This window comes from Callithrix jacchus, chromosome 3, assembly GCF_049354715.1.
Source record: "Callithrix jacchus isolate 240 chromosome 3, calJac240_pri, whole genome shotgun sequence".
NCBI lineage: Eukaryota > Metazoa > Chordata > Mammalia > Primates > Cebidae > Callithrix > Callithrix jacchus.
The window spans coordinates 115,094,245-115,122,118 of NC_133504.1; the positions used below are offsets into that span (position 1 = coordinate 115,094,245).

The 27,874-nt window shown below is 43.9% G+C and overlaps 1 protein-coding gene across 2 annotated transcripts in view; it reads left to right on the forward strand.

Annotated features, from left to right (window-relative positions):
* The window catches only part of SCD5 (stearoyl-CoA desaturase 5), a 172,833-nt gene that overhangs the window by 82,756 nt on the left and 62,203 nt on the right, over nt 1-27,874 (forward strand). For both annotated transcript variants that reach the window (XM_002745663.6, XM_078366973.1), the window contains exon 2: nt 9,723-9,853. In XM_002745663.6, coding sequence (XP_002745709.1) covers nt 9,723-9,853 — 131 coding nt within the window. The remainder of the gene's footprint in view (nt 1-9,722; nt 9,854-27,874) is intronic.

Genomic DNA, 27,874 nt, shown 5'->3' on the forward strand with positions numbered 1-27,874 from the left:
AAAGCTCCTCAGATAATTCGGATACAGGTAGCCTTGCGCCAGAATCATGTATGGGACACCCTTGTTTTTCCTCAATGAGAAAATTGAGGCCCAGAGTGATAAGAAACTTGTCAAGGGCCTAATCTAGACTTTGGATGCTGAAAATAACCCAGATAGAAGCCGGAGGAAGCACATCGGTTCAGCACAGGCTGGCCTTCCAGGGCACAGAGCAGCATGAGAAGGGAGGGGGTGTGTCTGCCAGGGATGCATGGCGAATACTCAGCCCAAGCTCTTCCATTTCTGCTCACTATCATCCATTGTCCACAGCCTTTCAAAAACGGGATTTCACCATGTTGGTCAGGCCAGTCTTGAACTCATAACCTCGGGTGATCCGTCCGCCTTGGTCTCCAAAGCGCTTGGATTACAGGCGTGAGCCACTGTGTCCAGCCTGTCCACAGCCTTTCAGATCTGTCATTCTAAATCCAATCACATGAATTATTATTTTTTTTCCAGATGGAATCTTGTTCTGTCACCCAGGCTGCAGTGCAGTGGCATGATCTTGGTTCACTGCAACCTCCCTCTCTCAGGTTTAAGTGATTCTCGTTCCTCAACCTCCCGAGTAGCTAGAATTGCAGGCATGTGCCAACACACACAGAAAATTTTTGCATTTTTAGTAGAGACAGGGTTTTATCATATTGGACAGGCTGTTCTTGAACTCTTGACCTCAAGTGATCTGCCTGCCTCAACCTCCCAAAGTGCTGAGATAACCTCTCACGTGCTGTGAACCACTGCACTTGGCCTCACATGGAATTCTTTACGGTATCTATTGTTCTCAAGATCAGTTCTATGTTTCTAGCATTATATACAGGTTGAGCATACCTTATCCAAACTGCTTGGGTTCAGAAGTGTTTGAGGTTTCATATACTTTTTTCAGATTTTGGAATATTTGCTATATACTTACTGGTTGAACCTCCCTAATTCAAAATCTGAAATCCAAAATGCTCCAGTGAGTATTTTCTTTGAGCATCATGTGGATGCTCAGAAAATTTCAAATTCTAGAGCATTTCATATTTTCAGATTAGAGATGCTCAACCTGTATGAGTCCCTTCCAGACCTGGCTCCCTGCCTGTTTTACTCCCTTCATTTTACCCCCACAGCCCCCCACCCCAGAGCCAAACTAAACCACTTGCCCCTGCTTGAACACACACAGCCTTCACACCTCCATGCCTTGCACAGCCGTCCCTCCTTCGTGAGCTCATGCTTCAGGTGCTCCTGTAGTACCTCGGTCTCTCCTTCAGAGTCTGTGTCACCCAGTAATGATTTGTTCAGTGTTTATCTAGAGGCTGCCCATGAGTAAAGACCCTGTCTTGTCTGAACCTGGATAAGAGCAGTTTTGATTGGGGACCGTGATGAGGGGAGAAAGACCAAAACCTGATTGAGTGGGTTTAGGAGAAAATGGAAAGAGAACTGCAACCAGCGATTAGAAATAATAGTAAGTTTCACTGTAAAGGGGAGCGGGGAAAGGGAACAGGATCCAGATGGGGAAGTGGGGTTAAGAGAGGTTTTTAAATTTTACTTTTTAAACATGAAAGAAATAACAGCATGGCGGCAGGCTGTGGGAATAATGTAAGTATGTGGGGTGGTATTAATGATTCAGATGGGAATTTCTGAGTAATAGATGAGTAGGATGATTGGATGTGATGCACAAGGGAAGGGCCAGACAGAGTGTGGCTTGGCCACATTGAGTCATGTAGAAGTGATAGAGTATCCCGGCTCAGATGCTGGCTGGTAGGTAGAGGTGGTGGAGCCTGGGGAAATTATGATATCCTTATTGAAATCAGAAGCAAAGTTACCAGGTGACGGGGGAGGGAGGTGTCAGGGGCGAGGTGATCAGAGCAAGTATTAATGAGGTCAATATCTAGGAGAGAGGGACCGAATATGGACCAGGGAAATGTAATATGGTTGCTGGGTAATATTAAAGCCCAAGTGAGGTTAATGGTCATGATTTTAAAGTGAGACCAGTCAACATGGTTGAGTACTTACCTTTGGTTGAGTTAGGTGCACAGATGCCTGCTGAGAATATGTGAAAAGACAGACACAATCCCTACCCTCCTGGAGATTATGTTTCAGTAAGGGAAGATAGCATTGGAGCAGTAATTCTTCATCTAATAACAATGTAATGGTTGCCATATTGGTCAACACAGAGGGCGACAGAGCATCTAACAGGGGTGCCTGCCTGAAGTGAGCTATGTGAATGATCCAGAATCTTGCCTTCTTTTTTGTTTGAATTACAAATTGTGTGGTGCAATAGCAGAGTAGTAACAACATATGCTATAATTTTGTGTTTCTTAGTAATCTGCTATGACTTTCATGCTTATTGCTATATAAGCTGTAAATCAGCCAGGAGACATAGCAGTCGCCCAGTATGTTAGAACCCTGTAAATGGACCTAACCCAAGGCAGGAAGGACACTTGAGGAAAATAGGCAGTACCTATAAAAGGCATGAAATATATCCTCTCTCTCTCTCCTGTCCTATCTGCTTGTCATTTAATCTTCCTAGATGTGGGCAGTTCCTTAAAGATTCATGCTGTGGGATGAGAGAGAACATCTCTTTCTGCAGCCCATGTGCCGCACAATAGTCGCTGGCTTAGTGGAAGGAGGGAGGTGGCAGAGAGGAGCTGCTAGTTATTTTAAGTATAATAGAATTTAGAAGGTTTTAATAGTAAGAATAAATGCTTTGCTTCTCAGCTTGCAGTCTCCAATACTCTTGAAAGTGTTCTGATTTTGAAAGAATTGTTGAAATAGTACCTACATGGAAATTGCCTCTGAATCTTGAACCTTGTACACCCAGACTTTTCAAGGGAAGATGTAAGATTTAACCGAGGTTCTTTGTGGTGTTATTCCATGAGATAAGTAGCCAAAGAAGTCTTTGCACTGTCACTGACTTTGCACTTTATCACCTTTATCAGACACATACACACACACACGTGCGTGCAGGTGTGCACTCATTCTCTCTCTGTCTCTCTGATCTGGCTGGTCAGAGAAACACTCAGGGACTCTGGGCGAGCAGCATTAGCATCTGCTGCAAGCTCATTAGAAACACAAGTTGATTGGTCCCTCCCCAGACCTATTGAATCAGAATCTCTTGGGCTGAGGTCCAGAATTTGCACTTTACTAAGATCCCGTGGGGATGTGTAGGGCACATGAAAATGTGAGGATCAGTAATGCTATTGATCTCATACCATAGTCCTTTGTTTCCAGCTTTTTCTTGAAATGATATCAGAAATAAATTATTCCTGCTCCTACAGCTCCCCATGGAACTAGAGAAGTGTGAAGAAGCAAGGACAGGTGCAGTCAAACCCAGAGAATGAACAGACTTGGTTTCAAGAAGAGCTTTCCTGAGGATTTAGAGAGATTCTCTACCTTGGCACTATTGACATGTTTGACATTTAGGGCTGGATTTTTTTTTTTTTTTTTTTTTTGAGACAAGGTCTGTCTCTGTCACCCAGACTGGAGTACAGAGGTAAGATCTTGGCTCACTGCAGCTTCCACTTCCTGGGCTAAAATGAGCTTCCTCCCTGAGCCCCTACAAGTAGCTGGAACTACAGGCATGTGGCACCACACTTGGCTAATTTTTTGTAGAGACAGGGTTTTGCTTTGTTGTCCAGTTGGTCTTGAACTCCTGAGCTCAGGTGATCCACCGACCTTGGCCTTCCAAAGTGCTAGGGTTACAGGCGTGATTTGCTGCACCGTCGTGGATATCCTGTGCGTTGGCAGCTTCCATGCGTTGTAGGATGCTGAGCAGCATACCTGGCTTCCACCCACTAGATGCCAGTAGCACCCTTCAAGTTTTGGGTTATAACACCCAATAATGTCTCAAAACATTGCCAAATGTAGGGGGTCAGAGTGGAGAGGGGAGGCAAAATCTCTACTTCCCCTTCGGAACCACAAGTTTATAGTGCTGAAAAGCATGGATGTCTTCAGAGTGGGTTATCAGGGAGGGGATCTTTTCAGAAACAAAGCATGGCATTCATGCATGGGGCAATAATATGTGTCTGTGCCTACTGCTTGCCAGGCACAGCTCCAGTTTTGCATGCAGTATCTCTTTTAATCTTTAATCTTTACAACAAACCCATGGGACAGACACTGCTTTCTCCATTTTATGCATGAAGAAACCAAGCTATAGAGCAATTGTCACACTGATAAGTGATTTAACAGGGATTCAATCCCAGGGCCATTTTAGCCATTATTCTCTCTCTCTTTCTCTCTCTCTGTCTCTTGTTCTCTCTTCCCCTCCATCAGTGGGGCTGTGGGCGTTTCCCTATCTATCTTCAGAACCTGGGAAGAACTAGCGAGGAGAAACAGTCACTAATTGGCCAGAGCCCAGAACTGACTTTCAAAACACTTGAGCTGACTGGAGAAGCAGACATCAAAGCACAGTGCCTTCTTCCATGTTCCCCCTTCTCACCCCAGGGGTCACCCTCTCCCCAGAAGCCTTCACCTCTTTTGGCTTCCCCTCTTCTCCTCAGTTCCCTGGGGGAAAGCAGCCCACTACTGCACATCCTGAGCCCCAGCCAGCACCCAGATATCAAAGACTCTGCAGCTGAGAGCCTAGCGGGCAGCTCTCACCATCAAAGGGAGCAGTGGGGAGGTGGGGGGTGGTGTAGAGTGTGAACAGGACTCTGAGTTCACATGAAAGGATGACCTTGTCTCCTGGTGCGAGGGTCACTTTGCATTTACTGAGGCCCCATGGAGAGTCAGCATCTGGTGGTAGGTTGCAGGGAGAGCAGTGCTCTCTGGATCTCATCTCTCTGTTTATAAATTGAGAGGGTGGGGCCACATGGTATCTAAGAGAGGGTGTACCTTATGAGGCAGGAATTTCTCAGCCCTGGTTTTGCATCAGAATCATCTGCCGAGAGAGATGCCTGCTGTGTGGCCCCCATCTCTGATGCAGTTGAACATTTAAGATCTCAGGAGACCTCAGTGCACAGCCAGGGTGGAGAACTGCTGCACTTGCCTGAAAGAGCTTGGGGTTGGACTGATCTGGTGTTGGAGTTCTGGCTTTATCACTTGGAGGTCCCAAGGCATTTATGTAGTGTCTCTGGGCCTCAGTTTTGCAAACAGGTAAAATGGAAATTATGATATCTACCTCATAGGAGTAAACAGGAGAAGTAGGTACATTGGTAAAGTGACAGCCCAGGGCAGGCCATCAGTGAGTCTCTACTCCCTTCTTTCTGATAGGCAGGGATGTTCCTCACCTGTTGATGGACACTTGGATGATTTCTATCTTTTGGCTATTGTGATAATACTGCTATGAACATGGATGTATAAGTATATGTTTGAATCCTGTCACTGCTCTCAATTCTTTTGGGTAAACACCTAGAAGTGGAATGCTGGAGCATATGGTAAGTTTACATTTTACGTTCCCTTCCATCCATCAGGTCCTCTTTTCCAGCCTTGGGCCTTTGCATCTGTGAGTCCCTCTGCCTGATCTTGCCTCCTCTGAACCTCGCTCAGCTGACTTCTCCTTGTAAGTGTTAGCCTAAATTCTTGCTGCCTCTGCAAAGCTTTCTCTGGTCCCCCAAACTAAATTATCTACTTTTTAATCTCTCTTTTATTAGTCTGTTTATTGCTCTGCAGCACTTTCCATGCTTTATCATTATATAGCAAGTAACGTACTTTTCAAACTCCTGTTAAACTCCCAGTTCTGAGCTCACTGACTGGCACATAATAGGAGCTCTAAGAAACTGTCTCATTAAGTCTCTTAGCTCTCCTGGCACTCATGTTTATGACAAGCCGAGGCTGAACGGGATGCAGAATGATGGTGTGGATACTATAGGCAAGGGGTAACTTGCAAGCTGGTAAGGGCAGAAAGGAAAAACCAGAGTTTTGACTTTCAGTTTGTGTTTTGAGCTGGCTAAAAGGACATGATTTATTCAAGTTCCTCCTGCAAGGATGAACTCTGCTTCCAGGGCACGGGCAGTCAGCAGGAGCATTTAGAATGTGGGCTCTTCCTGCCTTAGATTATATCCTGGCTCTATCACTGTCTAGTTTTCTTCATCTATAAGGTGGAGATCATAATGGTACATACCCGCTATACTTGTGGTGAGAATTCAATGAGTTACTGTGCTTACAGATGGCCTGGCACATCGAAAGCTCTCAGTCAATGGTAGCTCTTATTATTTATTAACGTTCACTCTGACGCTCTAGAGATATAGATTGTAAGTGAAGGTTAGAGAGCTCTGCCAAGTGCTTCCTTCTGTCGGCACTCAAGGATGGCTCTGGAAGGGTGCTGTCCATCTCTTTCTCTGATCAGGTCTGGAACTTAGGGAGTTTTACTTTTTGCTTTTTAGCATCTCTCTGTTGTGTGGTCAGGAGGGGGTCACTACAATCATTATGAAAACAGTGTACCAAACGGGGAAATCAGGACAGATAGGAGGTGTGCCTTCCACACAGAAGCCAAAAGAGCTTTGGGTCTCTGCCTCTTCCCATCCCTGGTTGCTAGAGCTTGGGATTGTGATCCAACCGTGGGCCTTAGATTGGTGGAATCCCTAACCACCAATCCTGGGTGGTCTCGATAGCTTCAGGCATAGGTATAGGGTCAAATAGAGACTCTTCTTGGCCTCTGTCTAAGATTCAAGGGTCCAAGTTGTGATATGTGTCTGGTGGTGGCAAGTATCAAGGGGTGATGATCCCCGTGGGAGCATCCCAGGCCAATGGTTGGTTTTTGATTGCTTCGTTCTGCTTTGTGACAGGTCTGTTTTATTTTAAGAAAATATATATAGTAACAAAATCCAATGGGAATTCAGTAATTGTTTTTTTAAATAATGGATTTTGGAGCTATGACTCATATACTGTGCAACTCACCTATTTAATGTAGACAAGTCATTTTAGTATATTTGCAGAACTGTGCAACTATCCCTAAAATAAATTTTAAAAATTAACTTACTTTTCAAAGTCCTGTTGAACTCCCAGTTCTGAGCTCAGTGGGATAAAAAATTTATTTTATCCCCAAAATAAATGCACAGATAGTTGCACAATAAACCCATTAGCAGTCACTCCCCTCTTCCCCTTGCCTCCACCCCCTACCCCATGCAACACCAGCCTGCTTACTTTCCCTATAGATGATAAACTATTTTGCAGTCAGGACTTAAGATGTACCTTCCTTCCATGAAGGGAAGGTTCCTGCTTATGTCTTATATTAAAGTTATCTATCATTGCATAACAAATTACCCCCAAATCTAGCAGTGTAAAACAAAACATATTTATTTTCTTACAGTTTTTGTGGGGCAGGAATCCACAAGCTTAGCTGGATCCTCTGTCCCAAGATCTCTCACGAGGCTACAGTGTGTTGGTCAGGGCTGCAGTCTTGCCTGAAAGCTCGACTGAGGAAGGATCTGCTCCCAAGCTCACTCACATAGTTGTTGGTAGGATTTGGTTCCTTGAGGGCTGTTGGATTGGGGACCTCATTTCCTTACAGGCTGTTGGCTAGAGGAACCCTCAATTCTTTGCCACATGGGCCTCCCCAGCATGGCAGCTTGCTTTATCAAAAGCTAGCTCAAGAGAGAATCTGCTAGCAAAACAGAAGTCACAGTCTTTTGTAAACTAATCGTGGAACTGACATTCCCTCAATATTGCTATATTCTTTTGGTTAGAAGCAAGTTACTAATAGGGAAGAGACTACAGAAGGCCATGCATGCCAAGAGATGGGAAGCACATGGACCATCTTAAAGGCAGCATAGCCTATCTTGCAGACTATCCCTGAGTTCTCTAGGCTGCTTCATATATTTTTTAATCCCTGCTTTTGTTTTTTTTGCTTGAGCTAACCAGAATCAATGACTCTTGTTTGCATTCAGACTGCCATACTTGTTTGTTGCTTACAGTTCTATCATCTTGTGATTCTGGTTTCTGTCGATTCAGCACCTTTCTCTGTACATGGTATGAGCTACTTGGTAAAGTATCTGACATTGCCCATTACTCCTTTTATCCCCTCAAAGTCACCAGTTCCATGTCTGAATATTTCATTACCTCAGAGCTAGCTACTCAGCATCCATCTGAACACTTGGTTGAATATGAGTCTCCACAAAGATCATAGAAGAGAAATTAAGAGCAGAGAATTAGCACTGTCTGAATAGGAAAACTGAATCCTGTTAATGGGACAGCTGGTAAGTCTTCACATTCAGCCCAGGGTTTTTGTGGTTTTTCCTCATTTGGGTCATGACCAGAGGGTTGGTTTCCTCCCAAGAGCTTTGGCAGAATTTAAGCATCAGAAATCCAGTACAGACTAGTTTAAGCAAGGAAACAGAGTTTGTTGGCTATAGTAACTAGGACATACTGTGGAGGCTCCCAGGATCAAAAGAAGAATGACAACACTCCTAGTCAGCAAGCAGTGGCTCAAAGCAGGTTTGGCTCTTGTGAACCTCTTCATTGTCTTCGTGCCTCACTTTCTTGGCCTCAAGATTTGCTATCATATTATCAGGTTTCTTCAGCTGGGTATGCAATCTTTGGTAAATACAGCTTCAGCTTCGAGTCTGAAGAGGGAAAAGGATTGGCTCAGGTGTTTATTCTCGTGTCCAGGATCATGAGGCACTATGTTAGGCCAGGGCCGGGTCACACAGCCAAATTCCAGTTGCCAGAAGGACCGTGGGAAAGCAACAGCCACCACTGCACAGTACAGGCGCTGCCTTGAGCCACTGTCAGTGCCGTTGGGATGCACAGACAACCATGCAAGTGGTCCCTAAATTACTGGAGATCCCAAAAGGACAAGGCAGCATCTCTGGTAAAGGCCTGACTGGGAAATGCGGATTAGAGTGATCCTTTTTTAGCCAATGTTCTTCATGGAGTTTTGGAATTAATTTTATTGTACCCAAGGTTCAGCCGACTGGCAAAATAGAATCACATTGAATTTTTTCATTCTAGATTTTACTTGTTCCCTAACTACTTGACAGTTGAAAAAAATTGTTAGTAGAGACCAGAAGGTCAGGGATGACAAGGAAAATGACTGTCCATTTCATGGACTCATGACCAAGGTTAAATTACAATAGCAAAGGACGCCAGAGCTTTTTATTTACTGCTGTTTTCTGTGATTTGTGGGCAGATTGTTGTTTTCTGCTTTTAATCTTTCAAGTAAGGAATGGTTTGTCATGTCCATGAAAACCACATGTATTCAGGGACTTCTTAATCTTACAGTTAAGGGTAAATCTTGTTTTTAGAACCATATAAATATAGATTGAGATCAAGATCAGTCAAAGACTTCTGGAAAATGTAATATTGTGCTCTCTTTAAATATGTATATTGACACCGATAATGGACACTGCCACTTAGAAATATGCTTTTCACATAACACTCACCCTGGCATAGGTGCCAATTAAGAGGTGACATACAGCTCAGTCTCTACTGTGCCGAGAGCGTACGGGTGAAATTGAATTGTGAATGTACATTGACATGGTTGTGACTTTGCATTAAGACTGGCAAGAAACATTAGCAAATAAAAGATTTGTTTGATGTAGGGAAAAATATTCAAAGGTCAAAGTTTGCTGAAGAAAGTTCTCTGCTTCCGCCTGGTACTGGGATGCTACAGATCAGTAAAAAGGCTGTCTCCTCTCAAGTTATTGATTTTTCATGTTACAGATTCCTCCCCTAACACCATTTCATGTGTGTCCCTGTTCAGGAGAGAAAAAGCATGGGGGCTGTTTGAAAGCTCGGGGACCATTGTTGACATTGTCCCTGCTTGTGTCTTGCAGCCTACTTCTGCTTCCTCCTGACCGCTCTGGGTGTGACAGCTGGTGCCCATCGCTTGTGGAGCCACAGGTCCTACAAGGCCAAGCTGCCTCTGAGGATATTTCTGGCTGTCGCCAACTCCATGGCTTTCCAGGTGGGCATGGAGGGTCCTCTCTGTGTTGGGGACCCAGTGCAGATGGCAGTATGGGAGGAGGGGAAAGATGGGCTGACACCCCTCTACCCCCATCCTAGGGTCAGGGTTCAGGCCCCAAGCATGCCCAGTCTGTCCCAAGTTTTTATATCTTGGTAGTTTTTAGATATAATAAAATGTTTGTGCCCTAAGGTATGCTGAACTACAGAGGGGAAAGGAGACTCCTCTATTCAGAGCCCATGCTGTGAACATACCCCGAAAGCCTCAACACGTGTCTAGCCCTAACCAGGGGCCAGGTTCTGTGATGAGCACACTGATGTGCATGTAGTATTTGATCCACATTGTAGCCCTGTGAGCTAGATGTTAAACGTGTCTTCATTTTACAGGTGAGGAGAATGAGATTCAATGAAGTTAAAGAACCTGCCCAAATCATTTGCCTACAAAATAGTACATTCGGCGGTAGGCAACTGCAGGCCAGCCTGACTCCAAGTCATTGCTCTTACAAAACCTAATACTGAGGTTGCCTTGCAAGGTTGTGGTGGAAAGCCTATTCCATCTGAAGTTTGAAGACTCAGGGATTTTACTCCAATAGCTGCTAGCCGTGAATCACTTCCTCAGCTTCAGTTTCTTTATCTATAAAAATAAGAATAAAACTTCATCCTCAGGGTTGTTGTAAAATCAATGAAAACTGCAAGGAGCTATAAAAATGAGAGACGGCCATCACTGCCCTAGGATTAGGCCATATTCTTTAGGGCTATTCGAGTCCCAGCCCATTCCCCGCCTCCTCGGGTACTTTCCTTGGGTACTTTTGGTTTGGTCATGGATCTCTGTTTTCCCAGTTCCTAAGCTGGGTGAGAACAACTTGTTTTCAAAATTTCTGCCCACATATGAGTGTGGATGATTCCAGGCCCCTTGCATTTACCCACTGGGAAGGAATAGTGACTGCCAAAAGTACGCTAGAGTCCAGGGAAACAGGTGACCCAGGAGCTTCCCTGTGGCCCTCAGACACACAACTCATGTGGCCACCTCTGCCATGGGCCTCCCAATCCTATAAGATAACCTGATGCCAAATATTTCTCTAAGTGCTCTTGTAGTTCAGAATTCATTTCCTTGTTTTAGGCTTCCCTCATACAGTGTGACTTTTCATAAAGCACATAGGATATAACACAATAGATCAATTAGGGAACGCAACTGGTGGTGTGTATATATACTGCCTGTAATTCAAGCACAGTCAGCAATTAGTGCGAGGGTCCTGGGAAATAAGCTACTGTGTACTAGGAAGTAGTTGGCAGCTTCCTGGTTTCATGGTCTTTTGTTCACCACTGGCAGTGTGAACTATGTGTACTTTATTTTGACTTCAACCATCTTATTCCAGTATTGTGCTTTCAAAATAATAATTGACTTAGGTCTTAGATGACATTTAGGACCTAACTGGATAATTTTCATTTATTGCTTTCAAGCAATCCATTCTTTATAGCCTCCAAAGACACATTCATGTCATTATAAAACGTTTCTATTGAGACTTTTTCCAAGATAAATAACTTGTAACTGAAGCTTAAAACTCTGATTTTTCTTTTCCTCGTGAAACTATTTGTTTATAACTCAAAATCTGAAAACCTAAGTTTTCTTAACAAAACACCACATAACAGGATTTAGACTGTGATATTAAATTTATTTTAGGGAGAAAGTACACTATAGATGGAAGTACCAGGTCCTGGAATAAATGCTTGGCCATTCTGCAAGTATCAGTTCCTTTATCTGCAAGGGGGTGATAATAATATTTGCCTCACAGAGTTGTTGGGAGGATTAAATAATGAATAAAAAGTGTCAAGCTTATAGTAGCACTTGGTGAATATTGTTCTACCCTTCTCTTTTATGAGAATTGATATATTGTTTACTTGGTTTCTGTATGTTAATATCTATCATATAGGAAACAATTAATGATTGTTAGGAAAATAAAAAGTAAACGAACAGCTTTAAAATGTAGTTTTAGAATCCATCAAATTTGAACTATGCATACTTTTTCAAGGCCCACATTTGTAATGAATTGTTAAAAATTCATTCAACAAATATTTATTGAGCACCTACTACATGGCAGGCACTGAGAAGGCACGGTGAATAACAATGAGCCAAGAGTCACAAGCCTCGCCTTCATGGACCTTTTCTGTCTAGTAGGTTATTAGAATCAAAGTTTCAGCGCTTCATGGGCTTGGGGTTGTATAACAATGTCACTTTAGACCTAAATGAAAGGCATTTGTAACATCAGCATAGGGCCAGTTTCCATAACGTGCAGAACTGTGTCAGTGGGAGAGAACTAGAAGAGAACTAGAACTAGTCACGTTCTAGAACAGTTGATCAGAACCACTGAACCCTGTGAGAAGAACAACCTGGGGAAGTGTTAAAATGCCATGCTCTGCCAGTGGAGGATGGTGACTTAAAACCCTGACCTAATGCAGTCATTGATTTAGTTTCCCTTTGATAATCCAGGGGTTTTTAAAGATAGCTTTAAAGATTTTCTCTCTTCTCTCCTTCACCCGAATGGTTATGCCATTGACCAAAATGGACAAGTCATGCCATAGTTGTCTCAGTTTGGGATCAGCAGGGCTTTTGCTAGACGCTATAAACAAGACTCTGATCATTAAGAACAGTGTTCTTAAAGTTGAAACTTAAACATTTTAAATCCTTTTCTTTTTCTTCTATAGAAGATGTGTGTATGGGGCTGAGGGGTGATAGTGGGAAAAGTGGAGATACTTTTAGTCTAGAAAGATGATGATGGGCTGGGTGTGGTGTCTCACGCCTGTAATCCCAACACTTTGTGAAGCTGAGGCAGGTAGATCACCTGTGGTCAGGAGTTCAAGAGCAGCCTGGCCAAAATGACAAAACCCTTTCTCTTCTAAAAATACAAAAATTAGCCGGCATGGTGGTGCATGCCTGTAGTCCTATCTACTTGGGAGGCTAAGCCAGGAGAATCATTTGAACCCAGGAAGTGGAGGTTGCAGTAAGACAAGATCATGCCACTGCACTCCAGCCTGGGCCACAGAGTGAAACTCCATCTCAAGAAGAAGAAAAAAAAAAGGATGATGATGGGGCAGGAATGCCTGACAAGGAGCTGTAAAATGCTCTGTCCCCTCTGAACCCTTGCATTCAGCAGAGACCCCCTGAGTTTCTCTCTGGTCTATCCTCCTTCCTTACCAGTAGGATGAAGTCAACCTAAAGACTGCTTGCAACTTCCTTATAATTTGCTCCAAGTCAAATATGGACCCAGATAAGAGATTCCTGTTCTCCAAGAGTTAAGTTTTCACAAGCAAGAGCCAGGATTTGGATTTGTGCAATCACACTCATGCATCGACTCCTGCTGGCTGCATTTGGGTCTCTCACAGACTCAGACCAACCAAAATCACCTGCTAGATGTTTCAGCCCACTCCCTCATGGCTCATATTTCCTCATCAGGTAGTAAGCCATTGGATTGAGAGCTGGAAGAGAACTAAAGGGATTTAGCTTAAATTCTCATATTTTCAAAGGAGTAAACAGAGAGTACCAGTGACTTCTCAAAGTTCACACAGCTAATGACTGGATGGACAGACTGAAACCCCAGTCTCCTGAATCAGGCCACCCATTGCATATTATGTGATGTCCTACCGTATGATTTCTAAATAACATAGAGTTGAGTCTTGTTTTTTTTTTTATTTTGTTTTTTAAAATCCTCTCTGACAGTCTCTGTCTTTTAACTGATATAGGTGGACTAATATCTACCAAGTTACCAATTATTGATATAGTTGGACCAATATCTACCAAGTTTCTGTTTTCCATTTGCTGCTCTTTTTTTTACTTTTTATTTGTGTATTCTACTCTTTTTTAATTTTTATGTGGTTTTAATGGACCATTTTGTATAAGTCTATTTCTCTCTTCTTTTAGCATACCAATTATACTTCTTTTAAAAAAAATTTTATGGGTTGCCCTAGACTTTAGAATATACATTTACAACTAATCTAAACCCGCTTTCAAATCACACTATCACGCTTCATAATGGTAACCTGCACTGGTGCAAGTACCTTATAACAGAGTATTCCGAATTCCTCCCTCCTATCTCTTAGGACATTGTTGTCATTTATTTTACTTATCCATAAGCTGTAATCACTAAATAAATTGTTACTATTGTTGTTTTGAACAAACTGTTATGTGTTAGATTAAGAATAAGAAAAATAAAAGTTTCTATTTTACCTTATCTACTTATCCATATGTAGATCTGGGTTTCTGATACAATTTTTCTTCTCTCTGAAGAGCTCCTTTAACAGCACATCAAAAAGCTTATCCATCACAATCAGATCAGCTTCATCCCAGGGATATGCAAGGCTGTTTCAACATCCACAAATCTGTAAACATAATCCACCACATAAACAGAACCAAAGAAAAAAACCACATGATTATCTCAATAGATGCAGAGAAGGCCTTCAACAAAATTCAACAGCTCTTTATGCTAACAACTCTTGATAAACTAGGTATTGATGGATCATATCTCAAAATAATAAGAGCTATTCATGATAAACCCACAGCCAATATCATACTGAATGGGCAGAAGCTGAAGTATTTCCTTTGAAAACTGGTACTAGACAAGGATGCCCTCTCTCACCACTCCTATTCAACATAGTATTGGAAGTTCTGGCTAGGGCCATCAGGCAAGAGAAGAAATAAAGTGTGTTCAAATAGGAAGAGAGGACGTCAAATTGTCCCTGTTTGCAGATGACATGATTGTATATTTAGAAGACCCCATTGTCTCAGCCCAAAATCTCCTTAAGCTGATAAGCAACTTCAGCAAAGTCTCAGGATACAAAATCAATGTGCAAAAATTGCAAGCATTCCTATACACCAATAACACACAGAGAGCCAAATCATGAGTGAACTCCCATTCATAATTACTACAAAAAGAATAAAATACCTAGGAATACAACCTTTTACCATTTTTTTGCAAGGCAGGTATACTAGTGACAAATCCCCTCAATTTTGGTTTGTCTGAGAAAGTCTTTTTTTTTTCTCTCTCTCTCTCTAAGAGACAGGGTCTTGCTCTGTCATCAAGGCTGGAGTGCAGTGGTGCGATCATGGCTCACTGCTGCCTTGAACTCCTGGGCTTAAGGCCCCTCCCATCTCAACCTCCCTAGTAGCTAGGATTATAGGCATTTAGCACTACACCAAGCTTGAGAGTCTTTATTTCTGCTTATTTTCGAAGAATAATTTTGCTTGGTACAGAATTCTAGGTGGGTGGGTTTTTCTCTTTCAACACTTAAATCTTGTATTTCACTCTCCTTGCTTGCATGGTTTCTAAAGAGGAGTCTGGTATAATTTTTCTTACTCCTCTCTAGGTAAGGAGGTATTTTTTCCACTCTGGCTTCTTTGAAGATTTTCTCTTCATCTTTGATTTTCTGCAGTTTGAATATGATAATGCCTAAGCATAGGGTTTTTTGGTATGTATCCTGCTTGGGATTTTCTGAATTTCCTGGATTGTGGTTTGGTGCTTGTCGTTAATTCAGAAAACTCTCAGCCATTATTACTTAAATATTTTCTTTTTTCTTTTTCTTTTTTTTTGAGACAGACTCACTTTACCTGGGCTGGCAGTAGTGTGATCTCTGCAACCTCCACCTCCCAGGTTCAAGAGATTCTCATGCCTCAGCCACCCGAGTAGCTGGGATTACAGGCATTCACCACCATACCCAGCTAATTTTTACATTTTTTAGTAAAGACAGGGCTTCACCATGTTGGCTAGGTGGGTCTCAAACTCCTGGCTTCACATGATCTGCCTGTCTCAGCCTTCCAAAGTGATAGGATTACAGGCATGAGCCATTACACCCAGCCTGTTCCTTTTGTTTTGTTTTGTTTTTTTTTGAAATGGAGTCTCTGTCGCCCAGGCTGGAGTGCAGTGGCGTGATCTTGGCTCACTGCAACCTCCATCTCCTGGGTTCGAGTGATTCTCCTGCCTCAGCCTTCTGAGTAGCTGGGACTACAGTCACCAGCCACCACGCCTGGCTAATTTTCTTTTTTTTTTTTTTTTTAAGTAGAGATGGAGTTTCACCATATTGGCCAGGCTGATCTTGAACTCCTGACCTTGTGATCTGCCCACCTTGGCCTCCCAAAGTGCTAGGATTACAGGCATGAGCCACCACACACAGCCCAGCCTGTTCCTTTTTTAATTCTCCTTCTTGTATTCCCATTGCCCTATGTTACACCTTTGATAATTGTCTCACAGCATAGATTTTTTAAAATTATTTTTTATTATTTCCATCCTTTCTCTTTTCATTTCAGTTTGGAAAGTTTCAATTAATATAGCTTCAAGCTCACTGATTGTTTCCTCAGCCACGTCTAGTCTGCTGATGAGCCCATCAAAGGTATTTGCCATTTGCTACAGTTTTTAACTTCTAGCGCTTCCCTTTCATTCTTTGAGTTTCTGTCTGCCTTCATTGCCCATCTGTTTCTGAATGTTGTCCACTTTTCTATTAGAGCCTTTAGCATTTTAATCACAGTTGTTTAAAATCCTGGTCTGGTAATTTCAACATCTCTTCCATAAGTGAGTCTGGTTCTGATCTTCACTTTGGCTTTTTAGATTGTGCCTTTGCCTTTTAGCATGCTTTGTAATGTTTTTGTTGAAAGCTGCACATGATGGACTGGGTGAAAGGAATTGAGGAAATAGGCCGTTAGTGTGAGGTTTCTATGTTTATCTGGCTAGGGATTAGGCTGTTATTTGCTGTAGCTGTTGTGGCAGAGCCTAACATTTTCTCTGGAGTCCTTGCTTTTATCTCCCTTATTGTCTGGGTTTTCCTAGATGCTTCTTCTTAAATAGGGTCTAAGGCTTTCAGTTCTTTCAGTTGTTAATACCTTGCAATTATACCAGAGCCCTGTGTGGTGATAAGGTGGGGGAAGAGGAGAAGCATTCTATAGAGTCAGCATTCTGTGATTAGGTCTCAGTCTTTTATGTGCCTGAGTTGAGTATTTTCCTCCCCCCAAGGTTGATTAGGCTTTGGACAACTCAGTTGGTTAGGCTCTGGTAAAACAGTTTCTCTCAAGGACAGGGCTTGTTAAAGGGAACAGAGCTCTGGGTGTATTTCAAAATGATTCATTTTCTCCTCCTCTTGTGGGAAGAACAGGGGACTTTTCTTAGATCTTCTTAGTGACCTCATAGTGAGAATTTGGTAGGGGTTTTAGAGGTAAAATTCATGAAAGTATTGGGCCTTTTACGACTAGACACTCTTGGAGTTTTTAACTCTCAAGCTGTCCACACTGAGCCTCCAGCAACTCATCAGTTAAAGTTTAAAGAGTTTCTGCCCAGACAGGCTCTCACTGTGGGCTGCTTTCTGCTCTTGGGCTTGTGCTTCTGGTAAGCTGTGATTCTGGTCAGCTAGCTGTGCATTGCCTGTCTCTAGTTTTTGAGGCAACAGTTTGTCTCGTGACCTCAATTCTTTAGAGGATCGAAGAAGAGTTGTTGATGTTCAATTTGTTCAGCTTTTTCTTATTGTGAAGATAGAAGTGATGACTTCTAAGCTCCTTACATGTTTGGGCCAAACTTTACATAAAAAGATGTCAAGTAAATTATGCAATAATGGGTCATGAACTTTGGCAAGAATATGATAATCACAATAATAACAACAACAATAGTAAAATGAAACAATTATTGAGTGCTAACTGCATACCAATTCTTCATTAAGTACTTTAATAGTATTGATAGGCTGGGCACAGTGGCTCACATCTGTAATTGTAATCCTAGCACTTTGGGAGGCAGAGGCAGGCAGATACTTGAGGTCAAGAGTTGAGACCAGCCTGGCCAACATGGTGAAATACAGTCTCTATTAAAAATACAAAATTAGGACCAGGTGTAGTGGTTCACGCCTGTAGTTCCAGCACTTTGGGAGGCCAAGATGGGCACATCACTTGAGGTTGGGAGTTTAAGATCAGCCTGACCAACATGGTGAAACCCCATCTCTACTAAAAATACAAAATTAGCCAGGTGTGGTGGTACATGCCTGTAATCTCAATTACTTGGGAGGCTGAGGCAGGAGAACATTTGAACCTCGGAAGCGTAGGTTGCCATGAGCCGAGATGTCGCCATTGCACTCCAGCCTGGTCAATTAGAGTGAAACTCTGTCTCAAAAACAACAACAAAATTAGCCAGGCATGGTTACGTGTGCCTGTAGTCCCAGCTACTTGGGAGGCCGAGACAGAATTGCTTGAATCTGGGAAGTGGCGGTTGCAGTGAGTTGAGATTGTGCCACTGTACTCTAGCCTGGGTGACAGAGCAAGACTCAATCTAAAAAAAAAAAAAAAAAAAGTCGTTGATAATGTCCCTACAAGGTAGTTATGTTATTTTTTTTCATTTGATAGGTGAGAAAACAGAAAAGTGGTTATGTAACCTGTCCAAGGACATTTGGATTTATGTGACAGTTTTATGTGACTGAAAGGGGTTTAAATGTAGGCATCTGGACTCCAGAGGTCACCTTTTTACTGCTGTGCTGTAATGCAGTAGTCTTCAGTCTTTGTGGCACGGGAGACCAGTTTCATGGAAGACAATTTTTCCATAGATGGGGGGATGGTTTCAGGATGATTCAAATATGTAACATTCATCATTAGAATCTCATACCAGTCCATTGCCCGGGGGTTGTGGGCCCCTGTTCAAATGCTTCTCCCAGTGTCCAGGTACACATTTATCCTTTCATTCAGCAAAAACATGTGTTAAGCATTGTTCCAGGCACAGGAGAACAAGACAGACAAAGGTCCCTGTCCTCAAAATGTATATATTACAGTAGGAGAGAGAGCAAATGAACAAACAAACGTATTCAGAGTGAGAAGGACATAAAGAATTAAACAGAGTAATGTGACATAAAGGGCCGGGGTGGGGCATCTTTAGAAGGTGTGGTCAGGGAAGACCTTGCTGAGGCAGTGGCATTAGCGCTGAGACCTGAAGGTGAGGACTATAGGGGAAGAGCATCCAGACAGAGGGAGGAGCCAAAGTGAAAGCAGGAACTAGGATGCTGTGTTTAAGGAGCAGGAAGATGGCCAGTGTAGCTGGTCCATTTGAGTGCAAGGCCAGAGTGGGGCACGGAGGCCACATCAGTGCACAGTTGTGTCAGGCAGAGTTCAGATTTTGTTCTAAATATCACAGGAAGGCACTGCCAGGTCTTAGGCAGGGAGTGACATGGGCTTATTCATTTCCATGGCTTGAGTAAGCCTCAGACCACAGTCAGGAGACCCCAAAGATTTTGTGCCAGGTTCAAGATCATAGGCCATCCCCCAAAGCTGGGTCTCTGTGGGGTGTGCATGTCAAGGAGGGAGACTGGTATGCAAGGCAGCATCGTCAAGTACAGCTCGCGCTGTTAGCAGCAGCATGCAGTGGCAGTTGTGTAGAAGAGAACAAAGCACCAGAACAGTAGTACAGCTCAGGAATTCTTAATCTTATGTAGCTCTCTGCAGGTTCTAAGTCTCCCTTCAGAAATCCTATTTCTCTGTTGCGTTCTTTTTTAGCTATGAGCCCAAACTGCAGATGTACAACTTTTCTTGTGCACATCAGAAACAGGTTTGCCTTCCTCCTTTCAAGATGGATGGGCGTTATTGGTTTTCTCCTCCATGTAAACGGGCAGCAGCAGAAGTGGTCCTGACCCGGATGCCCTGACAGGTTTTCCTGCCGTGATTTTTGGAAGGTGATTTGCACATCATGCCTCACATTGTCTTCTTCCACAGCATTTCAGCATCCTGGGCACATTTGGAAGCTTTGGAAGTCATGTGAGAAGAGCAAATAGCTTGGTTGTCTCTGAGCAGTGAAGATGGTGATTTATCAATTCATTAAAGTGTTGTCGTTCCATGTGTGAGGCATTGTAACCCCTTCCATCATGTGGCTACTCAGACAGACAAAGTGGTGCAGGTGGGAGGTGGCCAAGTGAGAGAGCAAGAGAGAGAGAGAGAGAGAGACTCTCCAGAGGCTGCTGCGTGGGGCACAGCGTTTTCTTTCTGCACTTACCTGGCAGGAGTAACTATATTTCCTACCAGCAAAAATGAACCTATTAAGGCAGAAAATAAAACTGCCCCACCCCTTACTTGCTTATTTGTTGGGGACCTAGGTCAGTGAAAGTAGGTGAGATGAAAGAAATTACCTAAGGAAATGAACCTCAAGGGAATCAAAGTGTGACAGTCTGAGCAAGAGAGTGATTCGACGGATGAACAGACCAACCGACAGGGCTAGTCTGTTTCTCACAGCGCCATCTCTACATTCAGTGGGAACTCTTTAATGCAGATGCTACCTGTACAGTGGATACATTTCTAATCACTTTAAGGTGGTTAGATTTTTGTACAATGGATATATTTCTAATCACTTTAAGGTGATTCGATTTTTGTAAACTTAAAAAAACACAATACTTTAAAGAGTTTTTATTTAAAGAAATAGTTGGTAGAGAGAATTTTTGTAAGCAAATAACTATCAGGTTTTACGTTAATTTAGCCCAGCGTCTGTATTGGAAGAAAGACACTGTTGTTGAAGGTGAATTCTGCATGCAGTCCTGTCAATTGGAAATCTATTTGGAAACATATTTTCAAGCTATGTGTTTCATTCTGTCCTCTTTTCCTAAAAATCGTTAGAAGTGCTACACACGGTGAACCTCCTTAACCATGTATTTTCTCCCAACCTCTCTTTCTCTTAGAACCACAGAAGGTTAGAGCTGGGGAACCTTAGAAGCCACGAATGTAATTCTTTTTCTAACAGCTGAAGAAACCAAGGCCCAAATGTCTAAGCTTATTTTTGTTTCTTTTCCCACATCATCTCCAAAAATGTTTATAGACATGGAAGAAGACTGTGTTGCAGTGCAATTCCTTGACAAACCATTTCTCCCTGTACCTGTCACCAGCCATTTGGGCTGAGACAGCACATCGTCATTGTGTATTCTTTGTTCCGTTGTGATTCTCCCAGACACTCTTATGCTGCTGCTTTCTAGGTTTCCCAACCCACTGATTATTTTGCATTTTGGATGATTTCTTCCCCAGCTGCCTTCATTTGCATTTTTTCAAAATCAAATCTCATTGTGATAATTTCTATTCCTATTTCTAACCTCTTCAGATCCATCTGTGTTATTCCTCTGTCCTCAGTGATGTCTGCAGCACCTCCTAATTTAGTACCAATCAGAAATGTTATTAACAAAATGTTAATAATTAATGTTCCCAGTCATTAATGAAGATACTAAATGAAACAGATCTAACAGACACAATGGGGCCTTCTGTTAGTGGCCTATTCCCCACCCCGTCATTAGCTACTGAACTGTTTTTCATCATTGGTGCTTGTTTATCAAAGTTCAGGCTTTTAAATTGTCCTGTTCCAATTCCTATTAATGCCACCCAGCGCTCTTGTCACAGGATTATCTCAGGAATGTTGCCTCAGAGCCTTATCAAGCTCCAAAGACACGATATCTACAGGAGTCATTGAATCAGCAATTTTAATTAATGATAGTATTCATTGAGTTTCAGATACCAAATGGACATTTCTAGCTTTGCTTTTAAAAGCTCTTTTAGAAGGCATTTGATTATTTTTACCTTCTTCCATATGAATCTTTCATAGCTTTTCGTGTGAATCTGCTGTTTAATCACCATTATGTTTAAAAGTGCATATGTGTAAGAAGTGGCCCTTGAATGAGGAGCTTACAATCTGATAGAGCTGGCTAGACTTTGTGCAATAAAGACTCTTATAAAAAGACAATGTGGAGTTAAATTGCTCAGAAGCATCACACCGACTCTTAGGGCTGCAGAAATTTGAATATGGGCTAGGATCGTTGGAGAAAGCCTACTGCAGAAGGGGAGATTTGAGCTGGACATGAAAAGGATTTGTTTAGGCAAAGAAGAGGAGGGCAGGGAAAACAACTGAGCAAAGGAGGGAGAGAGGAATGATCAGAACATACTGTATGAGATCACAGCACAGTTAGAAAATCATCCTGATTGAAGAAGTAAGCTGATAGGGTATAGTGCGTTACAAATCTGGCTACCCATGTGACATCTCTCATTGGATGTCTGCTAGGCTTCTCAAACTCAGCATGCTCCAAATCAAAGTTGTAACTCTACCTTCTCCTCAGAAACTGTACTTCTCCTAGCTTTCCCACCAGAAGTCTGGGTGTCATCCATGATTTCTCTGTTTCCCTAATTGTCCCTCACCAATTTTTAAGCCAATCCCTTCAATTGTACCACTAAATTATATCTTGAATCTGCACACTTCCCATTTTTACTACCCTCTAGTTCAAGATCAATTTTTTTTCCTAGGCTACTGCAAAAGCCTCTTGAACTGGTCTTCCTGATTCAATGCTTGCCCCTCTCTATATCATAGCCAGAGAGAGCTTATTGGAAATTAAACTGCTCACCTATAAAATAAATAAATATTGCAGTCGCTTAGCATTGTATTTGGAATGAAATCCAACCTCGTTATTATGTTCTATGGGGGCCTGCACAATCAGGGCCTTGCACACCAGTTTTCTGTGTCCACCCCAAGCTGGTGAACTTCAGTATAATTCTGACAGTAACCACCCCGGGTTAACATCACCCACAAGTTAAAGGGGATCTTTTACTTGAGTGCTCCATGTGGCTGCCTCTACTTCAGATGCCTGCTGCAAGGACTGCAGAATAGCAATCGGGTCCTCAGGCTACCTGTACTTCCAAATGACCAGCGATAAGTTTGGGGGTTTCCACAATCTCCTTAGGTTTGGTGATTCACTAGAACAACATGCGGAACTCAAGAAAGTGCCACACTTAACGATTATAGTTAACCCTTGAACAGAATGGATTTGAACTGTGCGGCTTCACTTCTGTGCATGGATTTTCTTCTGCCTCTGCCACCTCGGAGACAGCAAGACCAACCCCTCCTCCTCCTCAGCCTACTCAGTGTCAAGAGGACGAGGATGAAGACCTTTATGATGATCCACTTCCTCTCAATAGTAAATATATTTTCTCTTCTTATGATTTTTTTTTTCTGGATCTGCAGAGTTATTGATTCAAAGTTGCCACATGGTGGGAGAACAAACATCAGTCACTGTGCATGCAATTGGTGACATTTTAATTTGGAGGCATTTACCACCACAGATATCTTCCTTCATTAAAAAAATAAAATAAAATTTTCAAAGCCTCTTTCAGGCCAAAGGACTAAGAACAAGATCTTCACTCAAATACTCAAGAGTTTTCCTGAGGAAAGCTCAGGAGGTGGAAACAGCTTTGAACATTTTCCCACTGGCCACAGCAAATAATGCAAAAGTCACAGAGCTTTGGCACCAACAGCATCAATATCTGCACAGGAAGTGACTCTGCCGCCCAGCAGAAGGGAAGACGATGCCTGTGGGAACCGTGGGGAAGCATCTGAGAACTCTGGGGCCTGGCGTCAGCACAGGGCTGCCAAGCACGGTGTGGGCTTGTGTTAAACTGAAAAGGTGGCCGGCGGGGGGGGGGGGATTTGGGGTGATCAGCGGTTCCCACCACAGCCAGAGGCAGCAGACTCAGAACTGTGGATTCCAGCATGCCTGGGTGGACAGTGGACCGAGAATGGTGGCAGAGCTCCTGCGGCTAGGCTGCTGCCCACGCTCTGGAGGTTGCATCGGTCCTGAGAGCCCAGGACAGCAGTAGCAGAGTGTGAGATGGGCCATCCCAGCAGCCAGACCCTGCATAGGGTGCCACACACCCTGCCCTCTGCATCCCGTCTTGTGACTGGAGGCTGCCTCTGTGTCCTGGACGACGGGCATCAAAGCTGCGTCGGCCAGTGTGTGCAATGGCTGGAGTAAAGAGACTCTCCCCAAATGGAGCCCTCCTCAGGGAGGTGACAGGGCTGTGTCTATACAGCTTCTGCCTTCAGCCCCCTCAGCCTTCCCATGCCCAGGAGGACCTCCATGTCTGTCTGGGGGACCCCTAGCACTCAAAGAGAACCAGAGGCTTTGGCTGAAACACCCCTGAGTTTGCTCTTGCTCTGGCCAATGCCCAGCCAGGCTCAGATATGGGCTTGCCTCTCACCCCAGGGATGTTCCAACACAGGGACCCATAGAACCTAATGAGGTGGGGTTTCATTCCAAATAAAATGCTAAGCCACTGAAACATGTATTTATTTATTTTACTGGAGAGTAGTTTAATTTCCAATAAGCTCTCTCTGGCTACAATATAGAGAGGGGCAAGCATTCTATCAGGAAGACCAGTTCAGGAGGCTTTTGCAGTAGCCTAGGAGAAAAATTGATCTTGAACTAGAAGGTGGTAGAAATAGGAAGTGTGCAGATTCAAGATATAATTTAGTGGTAGAACTGAAGGGATTGGCTTAAAGATTGGTGAGGGGTAATTAGAGAAATAGAGACATTCGAAGAGGGAGGTCATACCAGCATCTCCCAGGAAGAGGTTAGCATAGAAGCTAGGCATTCAGACAGACCCCACTGCTGGGCAAGGTCAAGGGCACCAAAGCCAAGTATCAGGAGGCACCCATTCTGCAGACCCTTGAGATGCCAACTCTGGCCAGAAAACCCAGAGCACAGGTGCCACTGCATCCCTACAACTGGGAGCAAAGCAAACCCAGCCCTGCCCTCTTTGCCCACTCCACTGGGCAGCAGAGGCCACCCCATCCAACCAGGGTGTCCAGTGAGGGTCACACCGAGTCCAGAGTCTCTTCTCCCAGGACTTGCAGCGTCTCCTGATACCATGTCTCCTCCTCACTTCCCCAGCCCCAGCCCGAGGCTCAAGGCTTGCCTGGGCTCCCCCTGCTCGTAGATCCTCTGTATCCCCAGTTGCAGCCTCTCCCCAGGGAAGCCGGCTTGTGGGCTGAGGCAGATCTGAGAGGCTGGGGCCAGGACTCCAACAAGTTTGGAGAAGGTTCCTGAAGGCTGTTGTTCCTCAGTGGACTGAACTTTTCCTTCTGATGTGTTTACGAACACATCTCAGGTTCAGGCTGGGTGGTTTTTGAGAGGAAGTGGGAAAAGACACTTGCCTTTTCCATAACCTTAAAAACAGCTGAGACCCAGCCCTTGGGTGTGAAATCCACTGTGCCCCTGCCCCAGCAGTGGTGAGCCAAGCATCAGCCTGGCTGCCCTGAGAGGCCCGTGCAGCCGCTGATGGAGAGCCTGCCATGGGACACCACCTCTCCACTCAGAGGCTGTGATGCCTGTTCCCCATGTGGGGATAACAGGCGCCAGCAGCTCTCACACATCTTTTTCCTCCCTGGCTAGCTCAGAAAGGCTTTGGTCCTGGTGGGGTGTGCTGCGTGGGGTGTTGGCTTCTCAGGGTGGTGGGTACCCCCCTGAGGTACCCCCACCCCAATATGGCCAGGACCACCAGCACCTGCAGCAGGAGCAGACCAAGAGCTGCATGGGTAGCACTCTGCAGGAAGCAGGTGGTCCTGAAGGCATTGCCATTGTCCTTGTGAGTGCTCTGGATGCTCATGTCCTCTGAGGACCCATGGCAGTGGTTGCAGTAAAGCTGTGGCATGTCCATCATGGCTTCGGTCAGCACAGCCAGGAAGCCCAGAGTCTCCACAAACAGGGCCCAGTTGATGGATGGGTCCTGATCTAGCCTGCCATGCCGATGAAGGCCAGGATACACTCCACATGGTTCAGGAAACTGCTCCAGTGCCAGGAGTGGTGAAGATCCAAGGATTTTATGCTCAGCTCCATTGCCATGTGGATCTCAGTGCAGAGTTTCACTGTCAACAACACGGACAATGTCATGATTATGCTCTGCTACAAGAGACGGAGGTGACTCAAACTGCCTTCCAAACCAGAAGAGTGTCCAGAAAACATTAGCCACCAGTAGCACCGGACACACACAGATAGAGAAGCCATCGGCATCCCAAGTCCTCTGGATGTGCATGCACAATGGGATCTACAGGACCACCCCTCCAAAGACCATGGCCCCAGCTTTCCCCGAGGAAACCAGCTGGTGCGCCGGCACCAAAAGGTCTCTGCTTCCATCTGTAACACTTGTGCTGGCCTATTGGCCAGCTGATGCCCACCTCTCTAATCACATGGCTGGTCTTTCTGGTGATCTGCTCCCATCTTGAGGCTATCCAAGGGCCCATGAGAGTCGCCTCTTTAGTGTAAGAGTGGTGGAATTTCCTATCACTCAGGAAATTCCAAGGATTTCTAAAGCTCTGTGCCAAGAACCAGGTACAAAGACCAGATATATTCTTTATTGTGCCTAATGGGTCTTAGACCTCATCTCGGACCAGGCTTGTCCTAACGCCATGCCACCTACACAATGACTTTCTCTTAGTTCTTAGATTGTTCCAAGTCCCTCCCTCTACCTGAGACAGTTGCCCTCTCCCTCCCGCACTTCCACCTCCAACTCCTATCAACCTGAAGATGACCCAGTTAAAAATGGCCTTGCTGGCCAGGCGCAACAGCCCACGCCTCTAACCCCAGAACTTTAGGTGGCCACGGCACGTGGTTCACCTGAGGTCAGGAGTTCGAGACCAGCCCAGCATGAGCTTGTGTATAGCCTTCACGTAGATTCCCCAGCTCTTGGAGTACTGCTCATTTGCTTTACTCCCTTGCTTTTTCCTCTCTAAAGACTAGAATAATGGTCACATCACTGACCAGAAACCGTCCAAAACGCAAATGGAAAAGGTTTCCAGAAGACCAACTTAATGACCAAGATGACTGTCTATACCACTTTAAAAGTGTATATTATATATGTGGTTTTTTAGAAGTGAAAATCTTATTGGAAGGCTGGGCGCGGTGGCTCATGCCTATAATCCCAGCACTTTGGGAAGCCAAGGCGGGTGGATCACGAGGTCAAGAGATCAAGACCATCCTGGTCAACATGGTGAAACCCCATCTCTACTAAAAATACAAAAAATTAGCTGGGCATGGTGGCGCGTGCCTGTAATCCCAGCTACTCAAGAGGCTGAGGCAGGAGAATTGCCTGAACCCAGGAGGCAGAGGTTGCGGTGAGCCGAGATCATGCCATTGCACTCCAGCCTGGGTAACAAGAGTGAAACTCCCTCTCAAAAGAAAAAGAAAGAAAGAAAGAAAGAAGAAAGAAAGAAAGAAGGAAGGAAAGAAAGAAAGAAAGAAAGAAAGAAAGAAAGAAAGAAAGAAAGAAAGAAGGAAGGAAGGAAAGAAAGAAAGGAAAGAAAGAAAGAAAGAAAGAAAAAGAAAGAAAGAAAGAAAGAAAGAAAGAAAGAAAGAAAGAAAGAAAGAAAGAAAGAAAATCTTATTGGAATACATTCTCATTGTTAAGAGATTTAAACAAAAGAGTAATAGAAGAAAATATGAAACATCCTTTTCCTTTTTTGCAAACTTTAAGTTTTATCATCACTTTTTAAACTAATAAGGTTGGCTTTTCAATGCTTACCTAGCTTCTGAGACCTACATAGATCAAGTGTCATATGAAGGCTAGGCAGCAGGTAGCAACTTGTCCTCTCAAAGCCACAGTTTGCCAGGTGGTGTTGACTGCTGCCAGGCCACTTGGGCTATTCTTACAGATTGGCCTATTATCTGGAGAGAAATAACTACTGACCCAGTATCAACAATGGGGAAAGCACCGAATGTTTTTCACTGTTTGAACTGGCATCTGAACTAGAGGAGATTAAGTTTAGACCCCAGAGACAGAGATAAAGTCTATTTCTAATAAGCCTTACTGTTTCCAAGGAGTGGAGGCACCAGTGTCTCTTTCCATTTGACCCTCTTGATAGAACAGCTCCTTTCCCAGAAACGATGCCATTTAGACACACACACACACCACGCACACGCACATGTGCACACATGCCTGCACACACATATTTTCTACTCTAAAACCTGCCTGTTCAAACTGACATGTTGACATCTTGGTCCTGGTTTCTTTTTCACTACTGACTGGGAACAAAGATGTGTTATGAATACAGTGGAATTCCCTTTGGCTGTTTTGAGACTGCCTGGGAAGTTTTTTGTTCTGGAACTTTAAGCAGCCACAAAATTGCATTAAGGGACAGAAAACCCATCTGGATGTCTGGTTTGGAGCAAGCATCTGTTTCCAGGTAGGCTAGGGGAAAACCAATCAATGATTTTGATTTCTGATCTGTCG